Source organism: Hirundo rustica, chromosome 3 (genome assembly GCF_015227805.2).
Source record: "Hirundo rustica isolate bHirRus1 chromosome 3, bHirRus1.pri.v3, whole genome shotgun sequence".
Classification (NCBI taxonomy): Eukaryota; Metazoa; Chordata; class Aves; order Passeriformes; family Hirundinidae; genus Hirundo; species Hirundo rustica.
In genome coordinates, this window is record NC_053452.1 from 101,656,318 (window position 1) to 101,680,001 (window position 23,684).

The 23,684-nt window shown below is 43.1% G+C and overlaps 1 protein-coding gene across 1 annotated transcript in view; it reads left to right on the plus strand.

Annotated features, from left to right (window-relative positions):
* Positions 1-53: 53 nt before the first annotated feature.
* LOC131378504 (endogenous retrovirus group K member 25 Pol protein) overlaps positions 54-23,684 on the plus strand; it is a gene marked incomplete at its 3' end in the record, with an annotated part of 33,921 nt that continues 10,290 nt past the window's right edge. The window contains exon 1 of the mRNA XM_058419695.1: positions 54-419. Coding sequence (XP_058275678.1) covers positions 54-419 — 366 coding nt within the window. The remainder of the gene's footprint in view (positions 420-23,684) is intronic.

Below are 23,684 nucleotides of genomic sequence, written 5' to 3' on the forward strand. Positions count from 1 at the left end.
GCGCTCGGCACGCGGGACCGGGCCGGGAACGGGAAGGGGACCGGGGACCGCCGATGGGGGAGGCGAAGGGAGGGGGCCCGGGGCTCCCTGTGGGAGGGTCCCGCCGAGGCGGTGCCCGTGCGGCGGTGGGGCGGGAGCGAGGTGGGCGAGGCGGTGCCCGCGCCCGCACCGCGGCGGCTGCTGTTCCGCCCGCGGGCGGCCGCGCCCTCGGGCCGCTGCTTCCCGCAGCGCCGGCGGGCGGGAGCTCCTGCAGGAGCGAGCGGCGGGCCCGGCCCCGCCCGGCCGGCCCGGCCCTACCCGGCTGGCCCTGCGGCGGCTCGGGCGGGACCGGGCCGGGAGCGGCCGTGCGGCCCTTCCCCAGCAGGCCGGACGAAGTCCGGGTGCTGCCGCCGCCAGGTGCCGGGGAGCGGCGGGGTCTAGTACGGGCACTGCGGGGCTTCGTATTCCCGAGTACGTGTTCCCGGAGCCCCACGCAGGGGAAGGCGGCATTTCCCATAAGCAGCTATCAGTATATTTGCTTGTTTTCATCCTCTTGACTTCACCTTAATTCTCTAGAGGTCAGACCTTGTTATGGTATACAATAGCAGCATGTTACCCACCAATGGCTGTATAAAGGTGGAGCAGCTATGGCCATACGTAGGTTCAAAACGTTGGCCGAGTGGATGCACGACTTGTGTGCACTCACGCCGCATCAGCCTCAGAGGATGTGGTAAGGACACGGTGGGCTCGTGTTGTTGGTCTTGCCGTACAAAATCAGGTCAAATGCATGTGGTGTATCAGGGCTCAGGCGAGGTCAGGTTCTCCAATGTCTGTGCAGTAGCAGGTCTGTGCGTGGTGAGATTTCTCACCTTTGCTTTCAGCATCACCAAATATAGTCAGAGGAACTTCAGCATCCAGATGGGATGATGAATTCTCTGAATCAACCTCAGGATGTTCTGTCTCAACTCATAAAGCTCTTGGTGTGTGTTTGGACTAGGACTTGGACTACGTATGTGGAAATTTGAGCTCTGCTGTGAACACAGCACTTTGTCATTTGAGTTTGGGAAACATTTCTTTATTAAAAAAAAAAAAAATAGACCTGTTAATAACAACCTTTTCAAATTTAATGAAACTCAGAAGCTGCTCTGGATCTCGCCCAGAAGTTACCTCTTGGTAACTTGCTACAGTTTTAGGAGGCCCATTTATTCTTCCTTTTTAGTAGGATATGCTCTCATTTTCATTAGTCTCTAATAATTACCTTTGTTTACATGAAGTAAAGACCAAAATTGACCAATAGTGTAGCAAAACCTTTTTTATTAACACCCTGTCTCCATCAACTAGCCATTCCACCTAAAAGGGTGAGTGTATTTTATTTGAGGAAGGACAGCTGACCTAATTAAGGCTACTTCCTTGACTGGTTCACCTCAGAAAAGGGGAAGATATTAAGAATTACCTTCATACCATTTAGTTCCCGTCTCTCTCCCACCTATTGAGAGGCTGCATTGAGAAATACAGAAACCAAGTTAAGAGTTGGGAAGTGCTGGGCAGGGCAGTTTGTGTGCATAGAGCAGTGTGATGGATGCAGACTGAACTCCACACGTGATGCAGAGTCTGATGCATGTGTGCAGAGCAGCTGTGTGGCCTGTGTGTGTCTGGCTTCCAATCCCCTCTGTGCTCCTTGCTTTTCAGGCATGGGTCTTGTGGGTTTACATGCCATAAGACTGCCCAGCAGTATCGCTTTTAATCACACAGCCATAAGCTTATTTCCCCAGAAGAATCCTATTGCTGAGTAGGAATGTTGTCCTTTGGGGAGCTTTACTGAGAGAGGGCTTGAAGAATTTGTTGTGTTTAGATTAGAAAAATTAATGTTAAGAGGAGATTTGATTTTGTCTCAAAAGAAGGATAAATGGCATAGATGTAGAATTGTTGTTTCAATGGAAGACAAATGTGTGTAAAATGGACATTAATTAATTTAGACTGTGAATTAGAAGATTTGGAATTTTCAGAACAATGAAGCCATGAGACAGAGTCCCTGTGCTGATCACAGGAAGCTCATCCACTTAGAAACCAGAGCCTGATGAGTTTATAAAAGTGCTTATGTGAGGTAGTTAGTTGCCTGGCATAGCAGGAGAGTAAGCTCCAGGAGCTTTCCAATTCTGTGTTTCTTTTATTGCTTATTCCATATTCTTATACATGCTTAGTCCATGTATACTTTAATGTACACTTTACTGCATAACATTATGCTTTATTGAATTAAAGAAACCTAATTTCCTGTAGAGCATTTCAGGAGTGCTATAATCTTGCTGACTATTAATGACTTTTCCCTTGTCACCACTATGAAATGGTTGGCAGTATTTTGTCTTGTGTGCAGGAAATTTAAAATATCAACACTTCTGGTTACCTATATGAAGAAATTTAAGACCCTAATTTCCCAAGTGGTAAATACTGTATCAAAGACCTTTATTTCTAGGGTGGTAAATGCTTTATGCTACTTTGCATACATGCATACAGAAAGTCCACTTCCCACTGACTTCAGATGTACCTACTTACATTCAGCATCTTAGCAGCTCACACCACAAAATACTCAATCGGGGTGTGCGAGAAAAATGAGGAATATGTATAAAGCAAATTCCTCAGACTTGCATGTGAACTTTACAACAGAGTTAGAAGACAGTTTTCTAGAGCCTCTGTTATTTGCTATAAGACTCCTCTTGCTTTTTCCCAGCAGAACCAGCCCCCTCCATCACATGCTTTCTATTTCTACAGCAAAGGAGATTGAGATGGTACAGGCAGGAGCTTCCTTCCTACTGTCTGTACAACAGGTACATGGCAGGTCAAAGTGGCATCTCACAAAGCAAACATATAGCACTGTGAATGAAGGTAAACACACAAAGAAAGAACCCCCAAAAGCAGACTTCTGTCATGGGGTTTGCCCAGACTACCACTGAACAACAGTATGAGTGAGTTCTTTGGATATGCAGCATGCTCCTGAACTATCCAAATAGTCCTGTCATGGGTAGCACTAGAAAAACGTACTCATTTCATGTCCTGCCTTGAGTGGGATGGAAAGTTGTTTACAACTAGTTTCATGTCTGTTCACTTAATGGCAAGAGAACATATTTTATGTTTATTAGAACATATTTTATGTTTATTAAGGTCCTGTGTTCTGGTGGTTAAGGCTTTTTCTCCTTTGCTCCCATACTCTTCCTATAGTCTTCATTATTAGCAGCCCCCTAATTTACACTGCTATCCCATCTCACCCCCTTCTGATTCCTGCCTTCTGCTCAGCTCCTGCCTGTACACTGTCAATCTTTCTCTATCTGTACCCTCTGCCCTTCTTTTGTTGTTCCAGCTTTTACTGAAACTTCTGGGCAGAGAAGTCTTGCTTAGGAGGCCTAGACATTTAGCAGTTCTTATATGAGAGTTGGAGTCTTAAGGAAATTCTGCAGGCAAATTTTAAGATGTCAGCTGAGGGTATTAAAATCAAGTTTTCTCTTTATGTTTTCCATGTTTGGTTAGTTTTCCATGAAACCAGCATAAGACTAAACATCCTTCTGGCCAACTTCTTGTAGAGATTAAAGGCACCACTCTGATGGTTGCAGGCGTTGGAATTCTTTGATAGTCAAATTGAAATAAAGTGTGTCATCCTGGACAAAACTGGAATTCCTTCTGATTTTGTCTGTGAGAAACAGCTAAACCATTCTAGCTAAAACATGAAAAACATTCTAAGTGTGTTCATATAGACTGATGTGTATTTAAGCCTTCGGAGAAGAACTAAAGCAGTGGTTATGACTCTTCTAGATAAAACTTACATTTATTCAAGTTAATCTTGTGCTTGATTGGGGACTTAGGAAGGAAAGGATAAGATCTCTTGTTGCCCTTGTACTTTTTGCTCATATCTTAAAGGTGCTAGAGGGTAGCATGAGTGTTCTTACATTAAAAGTAGAAAGTCACGCATGTAAGAGGCTAAAGCATCATCAGAGTCCAGCTAAGTGACAAATAAATGTGAGTCAGTGGGATTAAGCTCTTTAAACATTAGCCTGATTCCATAGTGTGTCTGTACTGTGCTGTGAAGAGGCCACAGGACTTCTTAAATTTTTGAAAATACAGGCATGGCTAGCTCATTACTGGTATAAACTAGTTGCTCCAGAGGACAAGCCTCTGAAAATGGTGGTGAATATGTAGCTAATGGTGGGTGCTGTTTTATGCAAATGCTTTTCTTCTGCTGGGAGAAGAGGGATCAAGAAATACTTGGGTTAGGAAGGCAACTGCCAGGGAGGGTGGTACTGAACCTCAGTTTTGCTGCTGAGTGCCATTTGTCTGGTTTAAGTGGCTTCAGGATAAGTGTATCTCCATGCTGAGAGTAGTTTGGTTGCTGCTTGTAAGGGATGGTATTGATTAATATTGCTATCTGCTGCAAGGTAAATGCTGCTCTAATCTGTTGTGCTGAGGCAGCTACTGATCATGGTTGATAGGAGTGCCACAGCCTTTGGCACTCTTTCTTCCCTCCTACCATTTCAGTAATTGATATTAGATTCCACACCTCTTTTTGGGAGGTGCAGTATATATAACCTTATTGAACATGACGGGATTTCTCTGCATCCTTTCCTTCTGTGGCGTGTGGTACTGGAGAGTGCAATAGGCTCTGGGGAGCAGAGTCAAGCCTGTCACCTCACCTGGGTGAGTCACCTCCCATCCTCAGAGAGCTTTCCTTTCCTCCTGGTGGCCTGGGAGGATGCCAGCTAAACAGAGCCATTCCCTTTTTTGTGCTGGTGGTGTTAAAATGCAGGTTTGTCTGTTTTGGTCCTAGGCAGGTCCAGTGAATCTCTTGTGAAGTAGATCCAAAACCCTGCGACCTCACTGTGCTGCAACGGCTGAGAGACACATGTCGTGGAGTCCCATATGGGATTCCTCTCCAGGAATACCCTGCACTGGTCTAGCTGGACATAAAGCTTTTGTGGATTTCCCTTGGGCTTCTCTTTTATTTTCAATTGCTCTGTCTTACAAGTGTGACGTAAGAGTGGGAGGACAGGAGCCAGCTGGAGTTCATGGTATCCCTCAAAGTTGAGGTGTGTGCTTTTTTTATGGAAATGAAACAAATAGCCTTTTAATGGCTTTTGTTCAGTTACATCCAACTTGCTCTGCTAAAGGTTAATAAAAGGTCCGCTTTTGCATGAACAAACACGACTGGAAAAAGACACTCAGATTGTCAAGTAAATTTTATCCTCCTATCTGGAGGGAACAGGAGGGCCCCTAGAATTAAGACAAATATAGCTAATGTCCTTTTAATGGTGATTTGATTATTCTTTCATTACAAGTAACTAGTTCCCTTTTCTAATTATATGTCTTGCTTTTGTCTAAGAAAAATTACCCAGTTTATGGGAGTGGACCATTAAAATTGCTCATCCGTTAACAGTTGATTGTAGTGCTATGAGATTGCCGCTTTCAGAAAATGTCTATATTGCAATAGATTTGTATAGATTTTTGGTTCTTCTGCCGTTTTGCAAATGGTCATGACAATTGAGAAAGCAGGTGGTGAGGGTGGATGTGCAAGGCAAAAACCACATGGAGATGTCAGAGAGCACAAACACTGCACACATTTAGTGTGCCTTTTAGGGAGTGAGAAGTACTGGAAGGGAAAAGGGCATTAGGGAATAAGACCAAAATCCATAAAGGTGCACTGGTGCATGGAAAGGCTTCAGGTTTTATAAAGATTTAGCAAATTCAGGGAGAGCTCTGTGTGTGTTTGACCTCTGCACTTCTTGGTTTTTCTCTCTCTTCTTCTCTTTCCCCTGCAACTGCCACAGGAGCGTGTTATTCAAATTGAAGAAGGGACATCAGTCAACCAAGTGACACAGTGGGGACAGGAGAGGGGGCATTGTAGGTGTAGTTGGGAGCATGATTTGTCCTCCAGGCAGGTCACTGCAGACAAGTCACTGCAGGCCACTCTTGTTAGTTTTGTGATAGGCTAGGGATGCCAGCAGGCAAAGCTGGTCCAGAGAGGTAATATCTCTTACTGTATCAATTAACAGTTTGAAAAATAGACAAGCATTTGATCTGAAAGTACTAGTGTAGTTTCCCCTGCATAATCTAAATGCACTTCTTTGTCATATAATATTGAGACTGATGGATATCTGAAGGTCAAGTGTTCATCTATACAGGTAAACTGAGTGGTAAAGGGTTTGTGAACAGTTATAGTTAAACTATAAGTAAACTAGGGTAATTCCTTACATGGAAACTCCATTCTATAAAGAAAGCCACTTTTATTCTGAAATACAGTGCCTGTTAGGGGAGCAGTAACAACAAACTATGGTTATCAGACTATTCCCAGTGTAGACCAGCCATAAGAATAAAGTGAGGAAAGGGAGAGAACAAAAAGATAGAGATGGAAAGAAGGCAGTCAAGTGGTTAAGTAGAGATACCTGTGGGAAGATGTAATATAACTATCCTTCCTCATCTGAGTTTTACAGACTGAAATTAATTGTCTAGTAGCCCTCAGAAATTTGTTCAAAGGTGAGATATTTTGGTTTTGGAGAGTTCATGCTCTTTCATCAGCTCAGTGTAGCAATAGGATGTGCATGTATTGAATTTTTCCATACAATTTCTAATGACAAGGTTCTTGGTTATGAGTTTAATGAGGACTCAGCACTGCCTTTCATGTAAAAAGATCAGAAGTTTGAGGACTATGAAAAACGCATGGTTAATTTCTCACAACCCATGATTATATATCAGGTACACTATTAAAAGTGATTTATATGTAGAATAAAATAATTCTTCAGTAGAAGAAGGGCATAACATATGCATATATATACATATTTTAGGCTTAAATGCCCTTTGACAAGCCAAGAACAGGGCCCTATTCATACATCTTTAGTAAGTGGATTAATTTTGGCAGTTAACATGCTGCATCTTTGCTTTACTGAAATATTTTATCACTGTTGTACTTGTCTACCATCATTATAGGCAAGCTGCTTAATGATGGCCTGTGGTAATGCAAATTGTATCACTTAATTACTTGCATTAATGTTGTAGAAAGTTTCAAGTACACGGGGTGAGTGTCCATGGAGCTACAAACAAGGAAAAAAACTTCAGACTAGGGAAAGAAGTATCTAAGTGTGGGGTTGCCTCCTGCATTGGTGGGTTGAGCTTACCAGTGGGAGGTTTTGCCTTCTGGAAAAATCAAATGAGAGATGCAAGCTCCCTATTTTCATATTCTACTGTGAATGAGGGAGCAGAGTTTTCTGTTGAGGTGAAGAGCTGTGCTTACAACATACAGCCCCAAAAAGAGTACAGGAACATGCTGATGTTGGCTGTGTTGGCAGATAAAGCCATTTCTGCAGCAGGAGATACGCTTCTAAATAGGGAGATTCAGATGTGGTCCTGATCCATGGATAAGTACACGAGAAGTTTAGTCTGAAGGTGCTAGATGTTCACAGTGTTAAGCATTGATGCTGGGAGGAGTTTTCAGATCTAAATTTCATGTGTTTGAACACTGTAGACTTCCAGCTGTAAGTAAATCCCAGTATTTATTTCATTCTGCTGCTTCATGGGGTTCCTCAAAGTAATGTTGTTTGTGTAACCTTCAGTAAAATGTGTTTGAATGTTTAGATGTTATGTAGTTAGTGTTGCTCCTCTTCTTAAGAACAGGCAATTCTATGAATTGGTCTTATTTCTGTAACTTTAAATACAATGTTTCTATGCATCTTTACCTGAGCTTAGAAACTATGCATGGACTATTAAAATAATAAGCTAATTAAGGAAAAAGTTTTGACATAAAATGTTATAATAAATGTATCAAAGATTTCATAGGTTTTTGGTTTGGTTTTTTTTTTCCTATTGTCACAGATTACCACCTTTGTTAGCTATTTCATTAAAACGTTTTCCTGGAGGGATGGTATCTTATTTTCCCAGGTGTGACATTGGAGGAGTACTGGTTGACTAGCTTGCTTTATTGTACCCATGCTACTGTCATCACAGCTAGGTGGGAAATTAATGTCCTGCTCTGTCAAACTCTTCAGGATTTCTTACCCCGAAGAAAAAGGTTGCGAAACTTTTCTCATGGAAAAAAACCCCATGCTTCTACAATATGAATGAAAGCTCCACCATGTCATGGGCAGGGATATCTTTTACTACACCTGATTGTTTAAAGGCCCATCCAACTTGGCCTTGAACACTTCCATGGATGGGGCATTCACAACTTCTCTGGACAATGCATACCAATGCTTCAATACCCTCATCATAAAAAATGTCTTCCTTATAGCTGATCTAAACTCTCAGTTTAAAACCATTTTCCTGTTGCTCAGGCCCTGGTAAAAAGTGTTTCTCCATCTTTCTTACAAGTCCCCTGTATATACTGAAAGACTGAAATAAAGTCTCTCTTGCAGATGAAGAGAAGTGTATATCCTGGAAATGTCAGATCTGTTTTCCAAGACTTTGTTAGGATGCTCTACAGAAAGAAAGACTTGGATTTCTTTCCAGTAGATGTAGTTCCAAGTTACTGGATTTTTGAGCCTAGTAGCCCCAGCATCTCTATGTAGCCTGTGGAAAACTGAATGATTCTTCCAATTTCACTGAGATACTGCAAGTGTCTGTTTCCAGATCCTTAAGCAACTAATTGAAATTAAATAGGCTGAACATAAGCCAAAGTCTACAAGTATGAGAACAATTTGATGAATATTCATAATGACTGAAGATTACCACTAATGGATCAATACAAACATTACATGGTAATTTTGAGCAGGTTATGTTCACTCAGAAAGCACATAAATGGTCATCAAGCCTGTATGAAGAGCTCAATTTCATACTGTTTAAAGTGGCATTTGTTAGGGGACTAAATTTTCTATGTTTTCCCTTTTTGCATCATACTTATATACTTTCATTCAAAGTCATACATTTTTTTCAGGTGGAGAGGAATGTTCCATATTTCTGATGCAATTGTTTTACTGTTACTCTTGGCATACAGCCATTTAATTTGTTGGAAGGAACAGTAGTTGCGGGGCGTGATAAGTAGGGTGATTGTCATCAAGAGTCATTTAGTGTTTGCTTTTACAGAGCACAAGCTCCTTTTGATTCGCTTCAAGAGGATAAGGCCTGATTTTTCTCTGGTGTAAATCAGAGAAAAATGCTGTCTGTTTTCAATATGTGTCTTTTGTATTTAACTAATTCCTTGAAGATTTTTATTATGAGCCCGTACAAATAAGGATTTGTACAATCTCATTTAGAGTCCGTCCTTACTTTTGAAATTCTTAGTTATACCTCTGTAGACCCTTTATGTTTCTCATATATCTCTGTGATGGGAGACTTGGTTCTGGACACTGCAAGGTGAGACTGTTGGTATAGACAGTGACTAAATGCTTTCAGGACTTTTCTCAGTACAATTCTTCCTGATATTCTGTCAGGAAGAATCATACTGAGATTCTGTTCTATTCCCAAAGTCATTTATAAAATTACTTTGAACATTGTGTAAATGTTCTTATTTTGCCAACCGCATCGATACTTAAATGATTTTGTCCTAGACTATACTTGATAACATGGCATTTCCTCTGTTTCCTATTGTCCATTCAACCAGCATTTGTTAAGCCTGTAAGAAGGTTTTTCACAACCTTGTCTCAGAGTTCTGTTTTGACTGTCAGATAACATTGTGTCACTTGTAAACTTGCCCTGTTCACACTCTTTTCCAGATCATTAGTCAAGACATTGACCAGTAGCCTGCATCTTTAGGCACCGTACAGTTTATCTTTAGCCTGAACGAGAAGTAAAACCTGTATTCCCACCTTTTTGCTTACATCAGTGGCAATGGCAGAACTTGATGCATCTGAGAAGGTGGCCAAAAAAATCTTGCCTCTGTAGACTTTAGCATAGTTTGAAGTTTGAACCAGTTTGGATAAAAAAAAAAATATGCTGTGAGCAGCTGTGGTGGCATCAGAGTCTCAGAGCGGTTCCAAGAAACCTGTAGGAGTTGAAGGAGTGGAGCCCACAGATGAGTGTTTGCTATGGCCTCAGAGCCAAGCACTTGTTATCTGAGGCCGAACCACCCTAGACTGCCCCTGGCTGGCAGCTGACACTGTGGGTGCCAGTGAAGAGTGGGCAGAGGCGATGGGTGTGTGCTGGGTCCTCTGCCGAGTGGCTAAGCCTGTGCCCCCAGACTCCATTGTGCTGGGATCAATGCAGGCACGCTATGTTTTTTCCCTCTTCCTTCCACAAGTCTTTCTAGTCATTACTGGAGAGATGTATTTCTGTCCATAGCTTGTCAGTCAACATGCAGGAAGAAGTGCGGGAGTCCAAAATCCCTGGAAACTCTGCTTTCTTTGCCATGTTATATTCCCAAAGCTTCAACATAGGAATACTTAGTCCTGGCATCTTTTACATTCCCAAATGACTGCCTGGCTCCAGCTCAGCTGTGGGCTTTGTACTCTTCTCATGTTGCTGAATTATTGATGCTGCTTCATTGCAAAAGAGCTCCTTAATGCCCATGTTGCAGTACAAGAGCTCGATGTGAGACATTCCCTTCTCATCCCTCAGATACACATATGCAACTTGCAGAGAGAATGGGTTGAGAGAGGGAGGAGAGAATATATGAGCAGATGGGGAAAAATGGGATCAAATATCAAAACACCAGGATAAGAGCCCCAGCTGAGAAATGTGAACAAAAACACGTGTTTCATTAGTTGGAAGGAGATGGCTATGTCTAGTCCAATTTGGCAAGGAAGATCCACATTAGTTTTCCACATTTGGCTAAGGCAACTTCTGAGGGAGTTGTTCCTGCAGGCCTGAGTCCCCTCTCAGGTTTGCCTTTAATTATGAACAGCAGAAGTATGCTGGAGGAAGGTAGTACATGGGATGTTGGAAGGCTCTGTGTTCACTGAAGCATTAGAACAAATTCTGTGCACATTTCAAGGCAGGAGCATGTCTGATTGCCTACATCTGCCTCAAATCCTGCAGTCCTACCTGACAATTCACTCATGCTGCCTGTGCAAATGTGGCCTAAACCTAATGCTAGTCCCTTTGTGTCTACCTCCTTCCCTCCACCAAAACAGCCTCAGTACCTCTTGAGCCTGAACTTGTCTTTGTTCAACAAAAACAACCCTTAGTTCCTTAGAATATCCCAGCAAGATCCCAATAAGCCTTCTGGTACTAGCACATTAACTTTTTTACTAGTGAATAACACATACTTCTTGGCATCAAACTTCGGCTTTTCAGCCCTGCATCACATTAGCAAGGGGTGATTGTGCTTAGCTAGAAATATAAGGTGCTCCTAGTTGGATGCTAAATTATGGGCTTCTAAGTTTTTAGCAGAAATTCTAGTGTTAATCCCTAAAAACATGACTTTATGCTCCATGATCTTCAGTTTTAGTCTGTCTATTTTACTCTTAGCCTACCTGTGCAGTACTCTGATCTTCCTCTGCACTGACACAGCCTTTGAATCTTGTGATATGCTCTTGTTTCATTAGCATGTTTTCATTTTCTTGTGCCAAAGTTGTTAATGAAAGTATTAAATAAGATCACTTCCAAGGTCCCAAGCTTGAAGAAGGTTTAATTGGATGTGCAGGGTACATTTTGTAGATAAACAAAGGACACAGCACAGATCCTCGTGGGAGCAAATTAGCCTAATCCTGATGTCTTCTGTAGAGTTATTCTGCTTATTCAGAGAATGCTGCTTCATTTCAGTCTTTTGTCCTGCACATAGATAGCAAAACAGTCCCTTATCCTATGGCCTGGATAGCTTTATAAGGACTATGAAATATGATTTGGATGAATCATGATTGAATGGACAGCACTGATGTTGAGGTGGAAGTAGGACAGAAATACTCTTGCAGCGACTTTGTAAGGGAAAAACAAGCAAGAGGGTATTGTGCAGATGTGGGGAAAGGTAGAGGATACACAAGCCAAAAGCCCTGAATAGACAGATGAGGAGCTTCACAGAAATACTGTTCTTGGGGGCATCAAATCAGAAATGCATTGTGCTCCTGGCATGACTCCAACATCCACCTGTGAACTACAAATACATCTTTATATAAACCACCAGTCAGGCATGTTGCATATCTTCTTGTGTATGGAATACTATTGTCATGATTCATACATACCTTTTACTTTATTTTATGTAGAGAATTAATTGCACTTTCTGTGGAAAGGAAATATATTTTCAGGGGGTTTTGTTTTGTTGTTGTTTTTTATTTTTTTTTAAGCAAATAATGGAACACATAGAGTAAACACTAAGCAAAACCACATTACTAAGCATCTGAAAAGCAGTTAGGAGTATTAAGACCATAGGCTTCAGAAAAGTTATCTGCCCCTCCTGGATCCCCCAAAGCTGTTTTGCTATAGGCTATCAGCCCTTTTGCCACACTCTTCTGTCTCTCTTTATCACACTGATGATCTGGGGACACGCAAACGACAAAACCAAGAAATTACTTTCCAGTTTACAGACATCAACACAGTGCAGTTGTCCTTTAGTGTTTTCCTCAGGTTTAAGTCTTCTTTCTCACAGACTCTATCCAGACCTAAACAAATCTCAAGTTACAAGGATTTCATCTTTCCAAAATTTTCCTTGTCCCCTGAGCCTAAAGGCAGTTGTCTAAAGGCAGTGCTTTCCTGGCAACTCAAGGAGAAATTTATTAAACATGGCATGGATTCCCAAATAGCCAGAGAAAGAACAGATGGTAGAAGGCTATCAACTGAGAGAGGCCTCAGGGGTTGTGCATGTCTCCATTAGAAGGCTTGGTGGCTGCTTTTGGTATGGGGTAGCAAAGTGCATGAGAAGCAAATTAGTAAGTGGGCACGTTTAAGGCTGCCCTCAATTTGATGGATCTCACTGTCAAACTTGTTGCAAGCAGGCAAAATTGGAATTTTTAAAATGAGACTAAGGACAGAGAAGGAAAAATATATCCTATTCCTCCAGAACACTGGGCCCAGACTAGGCACGAGCACACTCCCTCCCAGTTTGACCACCACCAGAGAGCTGTGTCAATGAACAGTCTTCATGCTAAGGGACAGCACTACTTCTGGTATACGTTCATTTAATTCCAGCAGGTCAGTGTGAAGTACACTGCAAAACTATAGGAAAGCTGCAGAGAATTCCCTACAGCAACTCTCAGAATTGCTTTCCTTTCACAAGTGTCTGAATAGTCTGACCTCAGTGATTTGCCTCATAATAATGATTTAAGCTGGCTCAAAACTGAGGGCACCAATTAAACTGTAAGCCAGCAACACATCTCTAGAAGTTTTATTCTTCTGTTTACAGTAAGCACTTTTAGAGTAAAAGAACTTTACCTTCCAACTGTTGTGGTTTTCCTTTAGCTGTGATATTTTTGACTGATGTAATAATGCCCTATCACCTGGGCAGTCAACTCAGTGGAGGAGGCAACAAGTTTCATGAACAATCTGGACAAGGAGATTGAGTGCACCCTCAGACAGTTCAAAGATGACACCCAGTTGGGTGGGAGTGTGGATCTGCTGGAGGGCAGGAAGGCTCTGCAGAGGGATCTAGACAGGCTGGATCAATGGGCTGAGGCCTGTGGTATGAGGGTCAACAAGATGAAGTGCTGGCTCCTGCACTTGGATCCCAACAACTCTATGCAGTGCTACAGGGTGGAGGCAGAGTGGCTGGAAAGCTTCTCTAGTGAAAAGGACTTGGGGCTGTTGGTTGGGAGCAGCTGAACATAGGCCAGGGTGTGCCCAGGCGGCCAAGAAGACCAATGACATCCTTGCCTGTATCAGGGATAGTGCCATGGGACACCTTCCACTAGACCAGATTAATCAAAGCTCTTTCCAACCTGGCCTTGAATACTTTCAGGGATGAGGCATCCACAGCTTCTCTGAAAACCTGTTCCAGTGCCCCATCCTGTGGAATGGTGCCATCCCCAGCCTGCAACGTAGAGAGATGCTCCAGCTGGGACTCAGAACCAGAGCGCAGTCAGGTCTTGGTAACAATGTACTGCAATAGCTGTTACCCTGGTACCATCCTTGAAGTCTTGCTCTATTTATTTATTTTTGTCACAGTCAGGGTCCTAACTATCCCCCTCTATCACTCCTCTGCTTTTTTTTTTGTGCACCAAGCAATTGCTAGGGATTTGGCCAAGAGGTAGGCTTTTCAAAAGGTCATCAGTTCCAGACTTCAGTATGGGATTGTGGTGCTGAATCAGCTTGCCACCAGCCAGAATACTGAAGACCAGTGCTTTGCTCACTGCCAAAATACAAGAAAGCAGGTAAAGGCTGCAGCAAAACACAGGTATTTGGCAAAATGTGCTGGGATATTAGTAGAAGAATATGGGATATTTTCAGAAGAAGGATCCACTTCCTTTTATCCTAAAAGGGTTAGGCTCTTCCAGCAGGTTACTGAATCTGCCTGCAAAATGGGTTTAAATCTTTGCCAGATTGCAGTAAAAATCATGAACGGCAGGAGCGAGCCTAGTTAACACTATTCTACAAACTTTCCTACGAGGATCCATGGAGAAGGCAAGGATGTCCTTCTTCCTTCAGTGGCATTGATCTCTCTCTTGTTTCAGAAGGCCAAAAGGGAGGTGGAAAAACTTGTGACTCCTTGACTTGAGATACACCCAACTGTGCAGTGTTGCCCTTTCCATTCCTGTATTAGTGTTAGCTGTAGTTCCACTGTTGTACCAGTCCTTAGGCTGAAGCAGATCTCTGACTGCACTGGAGTAGGAATTGCCATTCCCAGCTGGACATGGCTATCATTGTTTATTGGGTACTGAGTGTTCATCTCAATGCTGTTAAAGCAAGTTTGTGATATGCACTGTACATAACTCCTCGCTCTGACACCCATCTAGCTCCTCAGGCATGGAAAGGAAAAGACAAAAATCTCTCTCCTGGGTCATCCCTTACAGTAGGAGATCACTGTTTTCCCATTTCACCACATTCTTCACCTTCTTTCATGGTCAGGGTTGGGTCTGAAGAAGAACCAACCAGATCACAAGCCTACTGCAAAGCCACCAGCTTGAGGCACAGGGATAAATGTTAGTTAATGAATGTTTACCTGCAGGAGAACAGGGAGTGTGGCCCATGGAGCATCTTGCTCTTTCCACTGAAGGATTAGGAATCTCTTTCTACAAAGAAAGGGAACAAATACCCTCTGTTCAACTCTACTCCCTTTCAGGGATGGGGAGAGGAAAGGTTCCCTTACCTTGGTGAAGAAGTCAGGACCAGCAGTAGAACTGGTCCCTGAACTCAGAACATCGTATTGTCTACCTTCCTGTGCAAATTTTACCATTCATGTTTCCCCAAATCTGGACAGACACTTCCTAGCACACTTCCAGAAGGATGTGACATGTTAAGATACACTAAAGACAGTATGCCTTGTTTGTACAGTAATTAGCTCATCCCTGTTCTGATTGCAAGCTTTCACTGCCAAATACTTGGGAGAAGCTTAGTTCCTATGATATTGCCAGTATACATCTGCCAGGATGGATCTGTTCTGAATGATATTTGCTTTCTTCAAGCACTTGTCCTTTGAAGTATTGTCCAAAGCAGACACTTCCTTTGTAATGCCTGGAAAAAGATGGTTTGAGAAACCACCCCAACCTGCTTCAAGCCAGCTTCTGAGCTGAAAGGAGGAATATGGCCACAACAGTGCATCCCATTGTCGGAGAAAATAAAGATTGAAGTGTTGCTTTTTTCCTGTTCAAAGAAAGTGAAGTGAAACAGGTACCTCGAAGCTTTTGGCATCAACCTAATTGAATGGAAAAATTAAGGCCATAAAGTAATCTGGACTTTATAGCTGAAATCTGATCTCTGTCAAAGCATTTCAAGGATGTGCATCATGCCTGTAAAGGGCATTATAATTATGCCAACAGAACTTGCACTCTCATTTGTGATGCCCCTGCCACAAAGTACCCTGAGAATTCTCCTGCTGTTGTTATTCTGCATCCTGAGAGATGCTGAGCCCCCATTAAAGCTTGAAGTCTGGTGGTGGAAGTGTGCCTGCCTGACCCAGGTGTGTCGGTGAATTGTTAAGAGGATGTAAACAATTTAAAGGCAATAACCTGGACTCCTGCCTGTTTTCCAGCAATGCCTGGGCAACAGGCAGTGATGCCCTGCCTACAGTACCTTTGTGGAGCTCCTGTCACTTTGTCATCATGCCTGTGCTTGGTGTATCAGGGGCAGTGCCCCTGTAGGTATGAGGTTACTGCTGTATTGAGTCCTGCCCTTGCCTCCATCTCAGCCCTTTGTGGGGGTACAGAGGCTGGGGAGGACATTAGGATCTTTTTAAGGAAGAAGCATTTGGAGTGTAATGCAGCACTTCACTTGTGCAGCCAGGAAAGCTTTGTTCACCCACAGTAGGTATAGATACAGGAGGGAGACTGTTGGACACAACCCCTGCTCCCATCGTTTTCCACTGCCTGGATGTCACTTATTTGCTGCTAAAACCTCCTGCCCGCATTTCTCTCATAGAATTTCTCAGGCTTTGTCTGATTCATGAATTAGATCTAATCCCTGCTAATCCCTAATCTAACCTAATCTAATCAAGCACTGCTTAAGAGCTGGTTAAAACCGAACATTAACATCTAAGTAATATTCCAACACTCCAAATAATTTCATTCCTTTTGCACTTAATGCAACATCTTGCTTTTGTTTAATGCCACTTTTTAGTCCTTTGGGGGGGGGGGGGGGGGGGGGGGGGGGGAGGTGTATGCCTACACAATATTTAACTTTATAACCCATCATTTTACTTGAAATCATTATGAAACCTGAAGTACTCATTGAACCTTAGGACTGAAAAACTGTTCAGGTCAGTTTAGCTGTTCAACTTTCACCCACAGATCTAAGGTTCCTAAATGTTCCAACCACCTCAGTTATGGAAAAAAAAGGAGATTGTATTAACAGATTTCTTGCAGCTTAGAGTATTAATTCTCAATTAACTCAAAAGCATCATTAAAGGCTGTCTGAGCTGAGCACATACTCAGGTGCATCAGTTGATGCCTGGTGGCAAAGCCAAGCCAAGCTATAAGAAAAGCACATTTTGCTTTCCAGATAATTTTAACAAGTCCTTTCCTGGGGCATAGCTTGTTGTTTACAACAAAGGAAATATTACAACTAAAACACGGTCCCCAGGGGGCACTTCCCTGTCTCCGTTAACCGGAGGAAACAAGACACGCCTTCCATGTGACCTGAGAAACTGCTTTCTATCATGCCATATGGACCTGAGGTTGGCAGGGATGCCAAAACCATCCCTAGGCTGCTGTCTTATAAAACTCTGCAGCAGTTAATGCCTGTCAGCTCTGGGAGACAGAGATGTAAAATGCATTGCAATGTTTTTGAAGATTCCACCAGAACCCTTGTCTAATCGAAAGGTCACGTATTGCTGTGATGTGTCTTGAAATAAGAAAAGTAATCCTTCTTCTTAATGAGTTGAGAGCAGCACTGCATGCTGATAGAGATACACTTCCCTGTTTCTATTGTGGACTCTTTCCCACCACTTGCAAACTACAGCTCTGCTTCATGGAAATGCTGCACGAGCACTCAAAACACTTTGGCTCTTGCTGGCAGCCGGGGCTGATGTCATCTTGTGAGGGGCTCTCAGAAGTCTGCAGGAGCTATTTTCAATGGGACAGCAGGTCTCTCTGTTCCACTGGATTATAAATTGTGTCTTTAGGTTGATATTCATATTTAGAGTTGTGTTATGAAAAAGTCAATATTTTGTCAGGTGGCTGTCTGCATCTCAATTTTGAGGGGAGCTAATGTCCTCAAAATCATTGAGCACTCATGATTCCTAGGCTTTTGGCATCTCAGTTCTGAGTTTCAATGTATATATTTAACTATAATATCCTGCATTTGTTATGCAAGCCAAGAAATCTTTTTTAAGATGGGTCTTTTGTTAACAACAGGTAAAGTTAAGTTGCAGTGCTTTTTACAACATGTATTTTATTAAGAACTTTTGATAAATGCTAAATAATGGGAAGAAAGGGAGTATCTTCCATCCCTTCCATGATCACCACCACACTATCAGGCTTGTGAGTATACTACAGGGGCATTCTACCTTGACTTCAGGAGGCTGCAGGATCCACTGCTTGCAGCAAGGCTCTGGGCAAGATCCTCAGGCCAGGCCAGGCCACAGAACTCTCACCTAAAGAAAACATTAAAAATGCACTATTTAAAACACTCCTGCAGAAGGATACCCAGATCTAATCAGCAGAGGAGAGCAAAACAACAAGAAAAACCAGGAAAAGCCTGAGAAGGATTTTCCAGAGGTGGTGGTTTAAAATCTGCCCTTATGTAACTTGTTGAAGTCACCAAATATGAACCTGGGGCAGCAAACTCATTCAATTTTCTTATTCTATAAATAGTTTCCTCTCTCCAGTGGCATGAATTTAGGATTTAATAGTGGTTTGGCAGTTTGCAGAGAAAAACCTGAGCAGCATGCCAGTTTGCTGGGAGGGAGGAGCAGAGGGATGGAGAAACACCCTGCGACTCATTCTCTTTGCAGCCAACTGACTTAAGGTTCGGACTTAACCCATTTGTGGGATTCAACCTTCAATGTGTCCGATTATTTGGAAAACACAGGAAAGCCCAGAGCTCGGGGGGGGCACTTCCCCAGCTGCCTGCCTGCCTGCTGCAGCGCTGGGGGCTCCGCTGCTCTCCCCGCTGTGCTCCAGCACCCCGACAGGAGATTCCCATGTTTTTATGCACATCAGTTTCTGCACGGTTTTTAACGCGAGGGAAAAGCACCAAATATGTTTGGGTTTGTTTGAGTTTTGTTTGGTTGGTTTTTTGGGTGTTTTGTTTTTTAATGATTATCCCTTACAATTTGCTTTCCCAGCCCGGTTCCGTGTTGCTAACTGGAAATGCAGACTTAAAGGAGGCAGGACTCAAACTAAAGAAACCAGGCAGGAAAGATAAAACAATGGCTTAGATAAAAATCATTCCCCTGGACAGAAATGGATAACCAGACTGAGAGGGATGAAGAGGGATCCCCAAACTCCAGCCCCTGTCTTTGGGAAGCTGCTTTGGGAAGGCTGGGGAGAGGGGCACAAGCCGAGCTCTCGTAGGAGCCGTGTAGGAAGGGAGGGAGCTGGGGGCTGCAGCGGTCTGTCAGCGGGAAGCTGCTCCTACAGCCCCGAGGATGAGGAAATGCAACTTGTTTGGCCTGGGAACAGAGAGGATGCACGGAGGTAAGGGAATAGGCTGGGAGACCTGTGTGTGCCCGAGGCATTATACCATTATTATGCCACGTGTCACTTCAGTTTGGTTGGGGATGAATAAAAGGGGTTTCTAGGGGGGAAGCTGCAGATTCGGAGCATTTGGCTGGTGGAAAGCAAACCTTTTTCTGAGAGAGCAGAAGGAGATGTAGCTGGTCACAGCTTAGTGTGAGCCTTGGCACCGCCCCCCAGGAGAGGGACACAAGTCCCTTTGCTTGCTGAGCATCCCTACCGAGACCCCAGGAGGGAGGACAGCGACTGTGGCACAGTAGTCGTGACGGGACGAACTCTTGTTGGTTGTTTACTGTTGTTAATCTTCAGTTCAAAAATAATACAAACATATTAGAGTCATCCCTGCCTCTGCTGTGGATCCTCTACTTGGAGGAGGCCTCAGAGGGAGGTTCCTGGAGGGCAGCTCGAGCTGCAGACGTGCTTTGTGTCACTGACACAAAAGTGTGCAAAACAAGTACACCCAGAGCTCTGTGCCCCAGCCTGACCCCAGAGCTCCTGTGTGCACACTGCGTGTTCTCCTGTGCAACACCGAGCTGTTTGCAGGGCTGATGCTCCTTGCCAGCACCATCCCAGATGCAGCGAGCCCTTTCCTTTCAGGAATGCAACCCCCGCTAACAGGAAAGGGAGGAATAACCTGTCCAGGAGATACCTTAGGGGATCAAATTAGGAGAAAGGAACCTCTCAAGATTCTCCTGTGCTTTTGACCTACCATCTCACCTCTCCTTAATAATGGCTTCTACTTCAGAGCAGGGCTTTGTAATGGTCGTTTGGTGCTCAGGTCTCCATCCATGATGTGGGCAGCTTGTACAATGCCTGTGGAAAAAGGATTCATTGGCATCTCAGGTGACGCAGGTTTTGCCCCGCTGCCCCTTGCCTGCCAAGGATGTTCTGTGTGCTCCAAATAACGTATGAGGCTGGACAGAGAGAAAAGAGCTCCAAAGACAGCATCTTGGAATGCCGGGCTGCAGTTCTTGGCCAAGCATTTCCACCTTACACAGAAAGGGGAACTCTGTTCTTAAATACCTTGAATGAGGTGTTTTCAATTCATAAAACTTTTTGAGACTCGTCACCATTTGCCTTTTTACATCTTTGTTCAATGTGCAGAAAAGAACATCTTATTTTTAAGAATACAAGGAGTATGTATGTTGTTAAATAAGAAATGTATTAAATATTTCATCAAGGGAAGTGTTTTAATAGGCACTTTGGGTTTCATGTGCTGTTTACTTCTGATAGCTTAGGTGAAAACTGTTTATTGAGGGAAAATGTGATCTTCTTTTGCCAAGACAATATGTCTTTCAGCCCCAGTCATTACATTTACTTGTCCATGACCCTGATCAGAAAAGTAGCGACACCAGTTCATAAGCTGATGTTTATATCAGCAGCCTGATGAAAGACTAGAGCCCACAGGCTTTAAATATTGAGCATGACACTATTTTTCAGAAGTTGTGCTATTAATATCATGGTCATTTTTGGTTGCAACTAATTAAAAATTGTCATATGGTCTGTGTCCTGCCTGTAGAACGACACCTGGCCCAAACAAAGGCAGTGCTGAACTTCACATGCATGTGGGGGTTAGATCCTCATTTGGAGTAATCTGTGTTTCATACCTTCACCTCATTATGCCTGTATTTGATAGATTTCTATGGCAGTTAATGGTGGGCTGTGTTTAGACATTTGCATATGACTTAATGTTATGCTATTTACATACAGAGCATGGTGCACAGGAATACAGGCGGCTCTTTGGAGTCTGATAAAATGCCAGTGAGCTTGTAGGTGTGATGCAATGTACCTGTGATCAGGGACAGCTGAATCAGGGATTGAAAATGAGCTGTCAGGGAAGATGTCATGAAAGCAGGCTCAGCCTACAGTGCCAACTCATTTAACCTTTGGCTGCAGAGGGAAAAGGGAGGACGTTCTCTCTTCTCCCATGATTTAGTATTTAAAATGAATGCATTAGCACCTGCAAAAATGAGAAATAAAAAGCAATCTGTTCCTGATATTCCTTTTCCTCCAGAAATCAAATGGTATTTTGGGAGGATTACAGTCCTACAGATTAATTGGTTGACATAAAATAATTTTGTTGCAAGTTGCAAACTGAGAAGAGCAGAAAGGAAATTTCTGTTCTTCTTCTTTACCAAAAATTGTTGTCCTCCTTCTTGGCTGTACAGAGAGGATAATTCAGAGACAATGGGCTTGTTTGCCTCCTCAAGGAAGCACTACAAATCAATAATTCTACCAGGGTCAGGACTCATCTGCATGGGAAGTCAGACTGCTGTAATTATAGCTGTATTGCTGCAGTTATGAAATATAATCTCTCATGTATCCTCTTATTACAGGATAAAGAGTGACTTCTTTTCATCTTAGTCTAAACTACCTCTTCTGATGTTAAGAAACATCAACTGTGTTGAAAATGGCCATGGTTCATATTGGAAGAGAAATACTCACATGGGGAATTAAGTTGCCAGCATGATTAATTAAATTCACACCTTCCTTTATAGTGGTGTAATTCCCCTTCTCTGTGGTTAGTGTCAGGTTCAAGGCAGTGTTAATACTTCTTGCAGCCTTTTTAAACTTCTGTTTTGAGCCTGCTGCTAATGAGCTGCCCAAGCAAAAAACCTGATTTCTGACATTTTAACAGGAAGATGCTTTCTGCTGCTGCAACCAGGGCTGGGCAAAGCCAGAAGTCAGTGATGCAATCCTGTCCACAAGACCTCAAAGCAGTGAAGAGTGTCCCAAAAACATTATTGTTGCCACTTTTACATCCTTGTTTATTTGTGCTTGGTTAAAAAAGAAAATGAGATCTTGGCTCTACTGGTACTAATGGCAGAAATTGGAGAGAGTTGAAGTGAGAAAGGTTTTTGCCCGGAGACCACAGAGCATTTCTCCAGGAGTTATCTTTGTCTGGTTCCCAGCCCTGCATCAAGCAATGGTTTTGTCTAAAAGAATGAGTGAATTCTATAACTCTTCCCCCTTGAGACTGGTTAGTTTTACCATCTCCAACAGGATGCAACCATATGCAGAGAAACTTGCTCAAGTCTCTGCATGAAGGTCGAGCTTGGGTAGGTAATAAGGACTGACTTTTAGCCCCAGGGACATTTCTCCTGGTTGTTTGTCACGACCTGCTACATCTCAGAAACCAGAATGATCCCCCTTCCATTTCTCAATCAGACTGGAAAGAAGATGCAATATTGTCAAATACAATAGTCAGCAGTTTCGGTGCCAGAAGGGCTGCTCCTAAGCAAACCCTCCTTGGCTGGCAGCATGCTGTGCACTATGCTGTCATTGGTGGTGACCTGCCCTGGGGACAGAGTCCACTGTTGGCTGTTGGCAGTGCCTGGATATCAGGTAAGTCGATGCCTTTTTATTCTGTTTAAAGGCAAACTGAAATAATATGGGTACTCCTTATGTGATTATTAAATATACACGTTCCTGGTTTTATTCCATCAAGAAAATTAAATCCTGTGGTTTTGCTTTAGTGTATATAAACTTTTAAAAACCTAGGTTACAATGAAGTGCAAAATGTCTCTTAGAGCCACTGAACACATTGTGAATAAAGATCGACCAACAAATAGTTTCAGCCTCACAACTTGATTATATGAAGATTCCACAGCTAAAATCTGAGGTCAGAAATCTGCCTCCTGCATCCTAGGGTTCTGATATGTTTAAAACATTGATAAGATGATGCCCATCACATGTCAGAAGAGCTGTATTTTTTTACCTATAATTATTTTTTTAAGGAAAAGTATATTAAATTATCCTGTCACTAAATCCATTTTGACCAGTGCCTTACTACGTGTTAAAGAAATATTAAAACCTGAATCCTGCTTTCTCCATAAGGAAGTGCACCAAAATCCCCTTCTGCTTGCTTTGGTGAAGGACAACACATGGTACCTGTGCAGGGATGATGCCAGCTTTGAAACAGTGGATCTCAGCTCAGTGAGGTGCTGACATACAAAGTCAGGGTGGGATCAGGTTTGGGTTTTGTCTCTCTCCTGAAACAGCTTCTTTCACCTGAATCTGTAGAAGGTGTGAGGCAAGCTGAAGAGTCTTCCTTGCATCACCCTCAAAGAACAGCTCCACATTTCTATGTGATGGCTACAGAGTCATTTCCCATACAATAAGGCACTAGCCTAGCTTGCATCCCGACCAGAATGGTTACAGTGGTCACACCTACCCCTCTTTCTCAGCCTCCAGCAAGCTTAATCCTCCATAACTCAGCAAAGAGAGTCCAAAGATCTTGCTGTGTGAGCTCATCTGTAATCCTGATGAATATTTTTGGTGCAATATGAGCTCTTTCTTTAGCTGCCATTTTTCAGGGACTAGCTCAACACTGCAACCAGCTCTACCAGTCCCTAAGAGTATGTCCCTTTGTGCTCCAAACTCAGGTGAGCTGCTTTGCCCCTGTGTTCACTGGTAACAGCACACAGCAGGGAGGGGGAAGATGCACACCTGAAGCATGGCTATCCTGCGTTCTTCCTGGAGAGAGGGAAGAGCATTGCAGCTGATGGAAGTCGATCACCTCTGTATTGCTACATGGATGGG